Consider the following 12,269-nt stretch of genomic DNA (forward strand, 5'->3'; position numbering starts at 1 on the left):
GCCTGTTCCGTGTTTTACATTTAATAATATGTTTAGAATTTATGCAAGTCGTACCTCAACTTAACTCATTTCATTCCAAATAACACTCCAGCTAATCAAAATTCATAACGCATCGCATTGATAACACACTTTCTGAGCCACATTGTGATTTGTTTTTCCGTTTCGTATTTGCATTTGATATTCAGCTCGTAGAGAATGTTGAAAAAAAAAAAAATAAATAAATAAATGTGTCAAATTTCATAATTTAGATTTGTGTATGGAAATATTATTATTATAATTGTCTAACGAGATAAAATCTCGATAGCCATTTGAGAGTCAATAGGTAGTTCAATATTTATTAAAAAAAAAAACAAAAATTTATTTTTTTGGAAAAATGAAATAAAATAATTTAATATTTTGATCAACCTTAAAACTTATATACAAATCTGATGCTTATTCTTCATTATTCCCACTAATAACTTAGATTTTTACAATGAGGTCTTAGAGATATACGCTAGAGTTCTTAAAGATTTAAAAGGAGATGTCATGAAAAGAAAAACAAATCTTTGCTTAGAGTTAATTTGGAATCGGAAACGTTATCAAATTCTGATTCTTAATATGACTATAAAGAAAATATCCATAAAATAAGACTCTTGGCGAAATCAAGCATAAGACTCTCTCATGTGTATTCATTATAAATCGTGTTGTATGTCATTTATATTGTTTGCTATATTTTTGATTTAATACGATATTGTACTATTTAATCATACTTATCGATACCTTGGGGAGTAGGAGTGCATAGTGATCAGTTGCATGCGAACGAAGCCAGCCCCTATATAACAGTATATCGTATATCTCTGTCTCTCTCCCCCGTTTGGGTCCAGGCTAGGGAATTGGGGCTGGGACCACATGGCCCACATTTATTGAAATGGCAGCACACGATTTATTATTTATTAGGATATTCGTAAGAACCTGGTAGCAGACCAAGTTACGTTCGTTTTGCCTGCTTCACTGTTATTGTTGTTGTTGTTGTTGCTATTGCGATTGTTGTTGTTGTTGTTGCCGTTCTTTTATTTATGCTACTTACATTTTATATCAATTTCTGTTTGCGCCTTTATTGTTACCTTTTGGATGGCTGCTACTTGGGCATGGGCGGCATTGTTATTTTGTATGACTGTTCTTCCTGTTGACGGTGTTGTTGTTGTTGTTGTTGTTTTTGCTGTTGTTGTTCTTAGTATTCTTTGTTGCTGTTGTTATTGTTGCTATTATTGCTGGATGCCATTTTACCTTAAATCCAGTAATATTTGAATTTGCATTGGCAGTAGTAGGCAAAGAGAACAGAAATAATATTATGCATAGATGGCACGTATAATAAATGTGTATACAAATACTTATACCTCTCTCTATATAAATATATACATATATACTTATATATAGATATATCTATATCTATATATAAGTAATTCAAAATCTGCTGAAAGGAATTTCCATTAAAATGTTTCTCTTATCTTCTTCTCGTTCTTCCATTTTATTGCTCTCAATGACATGCGCGCCGTTCGCTGCTTTTCAACATATTGTTTTTCCGTTTTTTATCCATTTCTTTTTATTATACTTTACGTTTTCCTCGCGTTTTTTTTCTTGCGTTCCGCATTTTTCTTGGCGATTTGCGTAGATATCATTGCAGCGCATTTCTTAACAATCGGATGTTTCCCACCATAAGACTGAGTATTTAGTTTAAAGTACAGGAACTTATAAAGTAGAAAGCCATTAAATGAGAATACAGGCAACAGCATGGCTAATTCGCTCTGACTCAAATGCCATTTAAATTCTAAGCCTTGTCGTGTTCAATGGGCAAAGAGTTACTAGTTACGTCTATCTCTATACGTGAGACAGAAGGCTCACTCGATATTGAATCCTAAGAATACTGAATGCACTCATCAAAGCCAATGGTTTCAAAAGTCCCTCACCGACTAGCTCTCTAACTATATGAATGTCTAAAGGACTCACTGTGAATTGTAAACCTTAGGAAAGTTAAAATTTCGGCTCGCCGAAAATTAAATATTTTTGCAGAGATCAATGTGAAATTATGGAGAATTTCGATTTACAAATAAACTTTAATTTATCTATAATTCTCTACAAATCTGATGAACAATTAATTCCATTGAAAATCAAAAGTGTAAATAATTATTATGACGGCAGCATTTGCATTAAAATTTCCAATGAAGCATTTCCCAAATTAAATAAAATAAATACTCTGCAAAGGTATACTACGTAAGAAAAGAGGCAACTCCATAAATTCCCTCCTGTTAATTGAGTAATGAAAAGGCCTATTTAAAATGCAAATAAACTAATTATTAATAATTCCTGTGCCGCCATTTTGCGGCGTCCAGTATTCACATACTGTTAATGTATTGAAGTTCACTGTTTAAGGAGTCGTATGTATCTGTATTTGTATATGACACACTGTCTATTATTGTATATTATTGATATATATATATGTGTGTATACACAATGTATATCACTGTGCGACAGGCACAAAAAACGGTCCAAATACTCAACTAAATAGTACTAATTGATAAATATCATACGACCCACAACTTTGATGAATAAGCAAACAAAAAAATTCAAAAAAAAAAAAAGAAAAAACTAAAGCCAAAAATACATTATACTATTTGAGTGTTAATCAATTTTCACGTACGTCTAGGATCTTACGTATGTATTATGTTACAGCTATTGGAAACCAATTTGTTAATAGTTAATTAACTAAGATATTTGATGTTTTTAGGCATTTCGCTATTGATTTGATCTTTTGGTTGTATATTCATTTTCATTGTTTTGTCAGTTACTGTTGGTCTAAATGACACATACGGCTAGATTAATAGAATAATGGAGTGTGCATTTTTGATGTCAATAAATGAAATCTTAATGTTATAATCGTGCCAGCATATTATTACGGGGCTATCTATCATGAAGAGCGGGAAAGGAATTATGTAGTATGTTGGTTCACAAAATGAAATGCAGTTCCATTGAGAGTGGACTGAAAGCGCTTAGACTGATTGCTAGACGCAGCTATCATATTTTGTCCATTTTTGTTTTCATTGTGAGTTCTCTCATTGTTTTCTTTCGTTCCTGTTAACTGTCCTTGTCTCTGTTTCGCCTCGCTGTACACTCGGTTTTCAGTACGCTGCATCAAGCAATGTGCAGCTCATTCCATCCATCAAGCAAATTGGCCAGAGCAACGCAAATGCACCTCATCATCAGACAGCGACATTGCTAATTGGCTAACAAAATGCTGGCGAGCCGGTACCTGTACCAGTACCAGTACACGTGTACGTAAGCGTTGGGAAAACATCGTTCTCGTCGCAGCACCAAATATGCATCATCATGTGCACAACCACCATCAACACCCACAACAGTCACACACCAACAGCCACGAAACATACACCCAAACGCACTCAATTAACTTCGCACATTGCAATTTGTGTTCCATGCTTGTGTGTGAGGGAAGCAGTTTCGGCTGCAACCATCCAGCCAAATGAACAAACAGAACTCAAAACTAAATAAAAAACCAAAAAATCCAAAATCCAATAGCAGCGCGGCACACAGACACCGGAACGACTGGCACCCGGAGCGCGTTACTCATATCAGAAAATGCTGGAGTCCCAGGAGGAGAGTCAACAACAAGAGCCCACACCAGCGCCCACAACGCCCAAAAAAGCCGAGCCCGTCTACATCATCGACGACGACGATGAGGACGATGATGCCATTGCCGAGGAAGAGGAGTCCTCGCCGCCCGTCGACTTGCAGTCGCCACCTTCATACGCGGACACCGACTCTGATTGCTTTGAGCGTCCGCGCGGCCGCTACACCAGCGACTCGGAGAGCGATTGTCGGCCGTACAAGCCGTCCCGTTCGGGACGCAGCACGCCCGAGTATGCTGGAGGCCATCGGAAGTCCGTGAGCTTTGATCTGAGTGGCGACGAGCGCTCTAAGTCCGACTATGAGCGCTCGCGGTCTCGCACACCCGATCGATTCACGCGTGCCTATGACTCGGAGCAGGACACCCGCTCGAAGATCAGCAGTCGCATGCCTCGCAAGGGTATCCTCCGCGCCACTAGTCCCAGTTCCTCGGCCAGCTCCACTCTAGAGCGCCGTCCAGATCCCTTGCCGCCCATTGTGCCGACCGTTGCACGAATTCGGGAGGTCGAGTCTCCAAAGCTGCAGCATGTCTCGCGTGCCACATCGCCCGATCCCCCAGAAGGTGAGCTGGATCGCGAGAACCCCTTCCGCCAGGCGCACCCCAGTGAAGACGATGAATATACGCAAATCGCCAAGGCAATCAGTATGTCGCCCCGTTCGCCGCGCAATCAATTTTTCTTTGGTGGCGCGCGATCCAACGAGGATCTGCTCGAGCAGTCGCCATCCAGTGGACGTAGTACACCTAGCACGGTCATATCCAAGTCGACAGAGAACTTGACGGGCACACGGCCCAAAGTGCCGCCACCCACGCTGCCCAAGCCGCAGCTCAAGAAGGCCGATTTGGTGCGCAACGTCGCCCTGGAGACGTTCCAGGCCACCGATGTGGGTCAGGGTGACTTTGCGGTGTTCGAGCACGATGCCAGCACCAATACCATACATCAGGTGGCCAAGCTGCCCGTGCGCCTGGCCAGCAAGGCGCCCCGGCCTCGTGAAAGCCCCCCGCCGCCGCCAGTGAACTATGCCACAATGCCCAAGTCGCCGTTGCCCAGGCTCCCGTCACCTATGGTAGAGGAATCTGCTTATATGGAGGCTCTGCCGCCGGCACAGCTACGCCCACATGATTTCGTGCACGAGAACTCGCCGGACAACATATTGGTGACGCCAGAGCAGCACCGCGACTTTCTGTTGCGCGAAAACGAGATGAGAAATCAGCTGCGTGCCCCTCACGATCCGGCTCCGCCCATACCCATAGCTGGCGGCAACAACAACAACAACTATGCGGTAAACAATCCATTCCTAGATAGTTCCGATACTGACATTGACAGCCTGCCACTACCTCCACCACCACCAATACCGACATCAATGCCATCGCCACCAACACCAACCAACGCCGACCCGCCCACAATGTCCGCCCAGCACTCACATCATTTGCATGAGCCGCCACTAATCGCTGTCGCTACTAACGCAACAACATCTTATTTTCCCATTGCCAATGCTAACAATAACTACATGGATGCCGCGCCGCAGCCGCTGCTCTTGGGGCCCGCGTCGCCCACCGAAATCTTTCCCACGGCCCAAATACTGCCCGTGCAATATGCCAGCCTGCCGCAGCCGCAGCAGCCCAATAAGCTTAGACTGGGCGGTGCGGCCTCGCAGTCGCAGTCGCAGTCGCAGCAGCAGCAGCAACCGCAGTCTCAGACCGTTTTTAACCTGCTGCTGCTGCCGCCGGGCGATCAGCGCCAGGTATCAGCTGCCGCCAGCTCCTCGCAATCAGCTGTGCTTTTAGCCAGCTCAGCTGGACCGCTTTATCTGCATGCGGCCAGCACAGGCTCGTCGCCAGCTCCGTTACCGGTGAGTGAAACACGTGTTGCTGTCTCATCATCGACCACGGCCGCCGAGCCGACGGTCAAATCACCCTCCTATGCCACAATGAAATTTCCAACGTTCTCGGAATTTCTGGTCAGCCCCGACTCCAATAGCAATTACCAGAACATGACCACAGCTCGCGTTGATATATCGAATTCGTCGCTGGGCACGAACAGCTCCTTCTCCATTAACTCGTCCAATTCGTCGCTGCGGACGAAAACCACCGCTGCGGTCGGTGCACCCTACAGTAGCTACTATGAGACAGCCGAGGAGATCTATTCGACAATCGAAGAGGAGGCCATTTACAGCAATACAGCGTTCTTTGACTCTCGTCGCAGCAGCGATACCTCCCTGAATTGTCGGGCCTCCAAGTCGCCCACGCCGCCGCCCTTGCCCCCGAAACGTCCGCAAAAACCGAGTAAATTGCGCACAGCACCGCCTCCTCCGGTGGCTCAGAAGCCGCACGGTCTGCGCGGCATGGGTAATTTCAAGATACGCTCACTGTCGCAGCCACAGCTGTTAACAACGCCGCCTGGCACGCCCAAAACGCCCTCAACACCGACCGGCAAGGAGACGACCGTGTAGCCGCCTCCTGGCGCGATGTCCACTTGAGTTAGCTACCTCTGCCGCCTGTCGTCTGGCATCTACCGTGTGCCTGTTGCTTTCTGGGTCAAGCTGGCGACGCTGCTTAAGTGCTGCCAAGCTAACTACCTAAATTGTGTAACTCAACTCAAGTCCCCACCACCTGCCGCCCGCCTCCCCAGTAGTCGCTCTTGCGTTTTAATTAAAACCCAACACCTCTCTAGCCATCCATTAAAAAGGCAACAGCAAATTGAGCAGCACAGTGCAGACGCTGCAATAGCAATAGCTTTCAATATTTATATTTGATTGATTGCCGGCGCCCGTCAAGCAATCGGGAGGAGCCACTGCAGCCACTGCGTCCACTGCAATCTGACACATACTACAAATCATCGGCCACATGCAACGCATCTGTATTGCTAATTAGATGCGACTTTTTGTTGACTTTAGCAGAAGGTTCCCCTACGCCCCACACAAATTGCACCACAGACGGTCAATGAACAGTGGAAGTTGAATGTGCGCTCCTCACCTGTCCCTGAGGACCACAATCAACATGTTTGCCCCCCGACTTGCTCGATTCTATCTATTTATCTCCCTTTCACTGCTCGCTTTGCGTTCAGTTTAATTTGACGTTGATTGAAACAGTTCGTTGCTTAAAGCGCTAAAGTTTGTGCCTCCCGCCCCGCAGGACAGCAAGTGGATACATTTCTCTTCTCCTTTCACAACTTTGCGAGTAGAAAACCAATGAGAATATTGAAGCTAATGCCCAGAGACAGCTATGCACACACATACACACAGCAGAGCCAGACAAATCACGAAAAAAAGAAATACAAATACAAATGCAATTTTTACAATTTTACCATTTATATAGTTAATTCTTCCATAGAGCTCTTAAGTTGACTTTAATGATAATTTATTTTGACTAACAAAACGATGAAACAAGTTGAATATTTTTTAAAAATACGTATCTTGAATAAACGATTCTGTTGTAATTCGATATGTGGAAAATATCTTTCATTTTGTGTTGTCCCTATCGTCAGTTACCATGATATATCACAGCCAAGCTTATCGAAAAGATAATTCGCTATGAGTAGCTTAGCTGGCTTCCACCGCTTGCCACATTGGCTAACGAAACCCAACTGCGTTCACATGCAGGCCACGCCCCAAGCGTGCCGCACTCGTTGGCGCTTGGCGTTCCACTGATTTGCCGTTTCGAGCGATGCGTCGCATTTGGTGGCATCTCTCTGTGCCAACTTGCAATCTTATCTTATCACGCGACACTGTTAATTGCTGTGAGAGATAAGCGGTATCTGGGTATCGATGATAAGACTAACACAATAACACACTAACGCATATCAAACACAGAGCCATGTAAGCGGAAGAGAGCTGACGCAACAAGGGCTGCGTCTGAATCATTCTAGAGCTTATTGGCTTTTAATGCGCTGGCCGCTCTGGCTGCACCAGCTACTGGAGCTGAGCTCCCAATAGCCATATTCTCAACACTTTCATGGCTCAATGGGTTTCTATTAGCCCGCCTGTCGTTCAGGCTGCCAAGGAGGAGCATCAAGGCACAGGCTAAAAGAGAGCTGCTGCTCCTGCTGCTGCTGCTGCTTCTGCTCCTGCTGCTTCTGCTGATGATTTTCCTCTTACTTCATCCCTTGGCACAAGTATTGAGTTTTAATTGAAAATCGAAAAATTCGATACGAAATTAATTTCTCTCTGCTAAAAATACAGCTCAACTGGATCCTTGATACTAGCCGGTTGGCTGCCTGCTGTCTGCTGCCTGCTGGCTGATGGCTTTTCTATATATAAAGTAGTGTACTTGACTTGTCTTTATGGGCTTGAGCAGAGGGTGGATTTGTTGGCTGATATCGTTTTTCCATGCACTTGTCGTTAGTTGGTCGCATGGTCGCCTCCTTTATTTATGAGCCTGGCCTTGTGTGTTGGCTATTGTGGGGCTGTTGTTGCATTCGTTACTGTGTAACTGTGCTGGTATGTGTGTGTGTGTGTGTGTGCGTATGTGCTATACGAACCATGGGATAAGGTTGCAATTTGTGCAGTTAAACGCTGGCTTTTGCTCTTGCTCTTTCTACACTGCCGTTTAATGACTTTGTCGTCGTTACAGCAGTCGCCCACACACACACACACACACATGAGCTCTCTGCCCCACTGGCATTGGGCTTCTCAGATTGCCTAAAACGAAGAAATTGCATGAAAGCATAAAACCGACAGTACACGACTTTGGATGATAAATGGCCTGACCCTGTCCTGCCCCTGCCTGCACTCTGCTCTTGTTCGGCCCCAAGCCAACTGCCCCAGCTGTAATTTGTGTCCCCGACCCCGTAAATTATAAGGCTTGGGGCGAAAAACAATGCTTTGATCCTTTACCCAGTCCGCCCCGGGACAACAACACGGTTGGCCACTTTATGATTGAAACGCTGGCTGCTGCTGCTACTACAGCCAGTCCTCCTGCCGCGCTCTCCTTGCTGCTTGCTGACGTATCTGGCAAACAAATGCTACTTCATCGCTCCGCGTGCTTTTTAATAAACTTGTGCGGAGCCATCAATTTGGTTTATGGTCGTTTGGGTTTCTTTGACCATCACTTCGGAAACTGCAGTTTTTCCAAAGTCGTAAAAATTATATAGACACGAAACGCGACTAAGCTCAACTTGCAGACTTTTTTTTTAACTTTTATTGATTTTTTGCTTTGTTGTTTAAAGTTCCATTTTTATTTTATTATTATTATTTTTTGTTTGTTTTTTTTTTTTGTTTTTTTCGTTGACTTGCTAACAAAAGACTTTGCATTTTTCCAGTTAACACCTACGGCCGAGAATGTGCCAGCCGTGCTCTCACCCACGCCCACAAAAGTGCCTAAATCGGTATCCGACAAAAAACGATTCTTTGAATCTGCTATGGAGGATCAACACAAGCCCACACAAAAAACAGGTTGGTTCAAACGAATATTTCCCCAAAAAAGAAAAGATACCTTAAGATGAAAAACAAAAGTAATTTTCGAAAGAGCTCGACTGAGAGGAAGGGGAGCAGCATAAATTTCTAGAGGCAGTCCTTGGCAGAGAGAGAGAGAGAATCGCATTAGCTTGTTCTAGCTCTGTTCTCAGTCATTAGCAACAAAAAATCATTTTGCATTTACATTCATTTTTTTTTAAGATTTTCAAGCCAATTCGAGACATTGCTAAATGCTGAAGTCTAGTTCTCCGTTTATAATCCACTCATTCGAAACTATAAAACTGCTTTCCTATTTACAATATTCTTTGGGGGTATCAAAGTATTACACTTTTTTTTTGCATTAATTCGCGTTAGAGAGATTCCCAAAGCTTAAACTGAAGCCATTTAATAGTATAAGCGTGCGCTGAACATGCGGTTTGCTTTCCGTATCTCGGTGCTGGCAATCCTTGTCAGGTTTCCGTTCATTGGCTTTAATAATTAGAAAAGATGGCGAGATGCGAGTTTTGCAGGCATTTACATGACAAAGGAAAAAGCTGCGAGAGGGAGCCGTTCCGAGAATTAGCCGGTTGCAAGGCTTCAGCTCTTGCTTTTGATGTGCGCGATTCCTCGCGTGGATTAAAGCAACTGAAGCAGGCGTTGTAGAATATTTTTTCTTAAATGTTTGGCTAATGGAAGGATGGCTTGAATTGAAGGATGACATTTAAGTGCGTTTCATTTAATGGGTTTTGCTTGCTTACTATGAATTGCAGAGAAAGTTTTTTCATTCCTGTCAAAGGATGAAGTCGAAAAGTTGCGCCAGGAAGAGGAAAGGAAAATTGCAACACTCAGTCGTGATAAGAAATCCAGATTATTAGATGCCGCCAATGACAACATTGACAAGGACGCCGCCCGGCATGCTGATAAGCAATCGGCTAACGCTGACAGCAGCAGCGATGACAATGACGACGCCGATGGCCAAGCTGATGATTATGACAGAGAGAACAAGAGCATTCGCAAGGACGTCGTTGACAACGTTGTCAGGGCGCAGTTCGATGATGCGGAGGACATTAGGTGAGTGCTTGATGGCAAAGTCTTATTGGATTATTGGTGCTTGCGTTCTTTTTGCATTTTATGTTACATTTCAATGCACAGACACGTCTACAATTGGTCAAACCACAATATATAATTATGATAATGATTCACACACACACACACTCACACATATATACACCGCAACAAAGTTTCACATATAAACATTTCAACACATACTAGTTATTATATTCTACGGTGTTTGTGCATTTGTTTATTGATAATTTTGCTGCATTTTAAGTTTTAGGTTTCATTGGTAACGTTATCTATCCTCTGCTGCTGCCTTTTGGTTTGGTGCTGGTGCGGGTGCAATGATGCTTTTATTTATGTTGCTCTTTAATTAAATTATCCTTAAGCATACTCTATTACACACACATACACACATACAGTTATTTACATGTATACACTAGTAGCTTATCTATTTCACTCCACATGCCAAACACATCCAGCCATTTGATGGAGCTGATCATCATCATCGAAACGTAGAGTGTGCTCGAAGCATCTACTATAGTTATTTAAGTAATCCCTATGTGTATGTATTTTCATGTTTATGTCTAGAGTACGTACGTATACATACAGCACTTCGCAAAGCAGGGCGGGCATGATGCACCCTAAGCAGTTTAAGTTTTAAGTAGCACTTAAGCGTTGTCTGGACTCATAAATCGCAGCAGCGCCTCAGAGGCGTTTTTCCACTTAACAGCATGTTTGGCCCCTTGCCGCATATTTTTGAAGCATCCAACGCAGCGAGAAAGGGCGACAGTGAGAGGAAAAGCAAGTTAGATTTTAATAAATTCGTCGAGTGGCGCATAACTCTGCATTATCTATAAAGAGCTCGAATGTGCTACGACGACTGCCAGCTATTAAATTTCTCTCTCGCAGTACCGCGTTCATTTTACATTGCGTATACGCGACGTTCGCCCATGCCGCGCTCCTGAGCTGCTCCACTGGCAGCGTGCACTGAGCAAACAAATTCGATTCCCGCCGGACCAATGCCAGCTGTTTTTACAATTGGTTAACTTCATCATTCAAACAAGCCGCAAATTGCGCTGCGCCTCCCACGCGGCCATCCGACGCATCGCAAATGTCAAATGGGAAACTGGCGAAAGGTCGGGGCGTGGGTGCTGCGTACGCAAGCCACATTCCAGCTAGTCATAATGTAACCAACGCGTTGATTTAAGCTCTTGCAAAGCATCCTAGAAACTTGTGTAGGCGCAACGTATTCCAAATCCCCGCCTAAAAATCTTTAAAATGTTCTCTCGTGTCAAAGGACATGCTCTCTTCAAGCTGAATATTATGAGCAGCTCAGCCTGAAAATGAAAATGTATAATATACGGTATATGAAGAAGGTCCTTTTCACGGATTTGGTAATTATATGTACAAATTTTTTGTCTCTCTCTCTCTCTCTCTCTTTCGCTTTCTTTCTCTAGTGATTTGCTCGCCAACAGCATCTAGCTGTAAATTTGTGTGTGTAGAGTACATTTCCGTATATTTGTTTCCGCTAATGCATGCCAAACGAGAACTGGGAGCGACTACTGATGTCATGCTCATTCCCGGCCGTAGCTTCTGGCAGCCTTCAAGCAGTTGTTATTAAATTTCTTTGTCCTCCACTGTCTGTCCACGTGGCTGACATACCTTTGCATGTTTATCAGGCAGTACGTACGCTAAATGTAGACTGCCGTCGCCTGTGGCGGGTTCGTTTCAAGTTGTTGACTCCGGCAGCATTATGTAATGAGCAACAACAATGTAATTTAATACAATTTTATACACACTACGTTGTTGAAAGAAGGGCGCAAAACAAATAGCAATAAACGCCTGAAAATTTCTTTGGCAAAACGCACAAATATCTAAATACCCTATCAAAATACATATGGACGTAAATGGGCAATTGATAAAAGATAAACACTTCATAACTAAATGCTGATCAGGTCGCTCTCTTGAGCACATGGGAGAGAGACGTTAACTAGTTTTGAGATGATAATGAATACTTTTTTATGCCGAAGTATGTAAATGACTAAAAATTTACGCTTGTATTAAGTGCATATAAATTATATATATATGTATGTATATAAATTATATCAAGTAATAGTGTAAAGCAAATTTATATCTTCATA

General features: G+C 43.5%; 1 protein-coding gene across 17 annotated transcripts in view; it reads left to right on the forward strand.

Moving 5' to 3' along the window:
• The window catches only part of scrib (scribble planar cell polarity protein), a 73,029-nt gene that overhangs the window by 48,669 nt on the left and 12,091 nt on the right, over positions 1 to 12,269 (forward strand). For 14 of the 17 annotated variants that reach the window (XR_016197077.1, XR_016197078.1, XR_016197076.1 and 11 more), the window contains 4 exons: positions 3,571 to 4,959; positions 5,206 to 5,529; positions 8,937 to 9,069; positions 9,840 to 10,140. Coding sequence is in view for 2 of the 17 variants with exons in the window: in XM_089261898.1 (XP_089118024.1) it covers positions 3,571 to 4,959; positions 5,206 to 5,529; positions 8,937 to 9,069; positions 9,840 to 10,140 (2,147 nt within the window). In the remaining 15 variants the exon portion in view is untranslated. The remainder of the gene's footprint in view (positions 1 to 3,570; positions 4,960 to 5,205; positions 5,530 to 8,936; positions 9,070 to 9,839; positions 10,141 to 12,269) is intronic. The other 3 variants (XR_016197082.1, XR_016197093.1, XR_016197096.1) reach the window with 3 other exon arrangements.

This window comes from Drosophila navojoa, chromosome 2 (genome assembly GCF_054131105.1).
Source record: "Drosophila navojoa isolate 15081-1374.11 chromosome 2, UAZ_NAV_1.0, whole genome shotgun sequence".
In the NCBI taxonomy this organism is placed as follows: domain Eukaryota; kingdom Metazoa; phylum Arthropoda; class Insecta; order Diptera; family Drosophilidae; genus Drosophila; species Drosophila navojoa.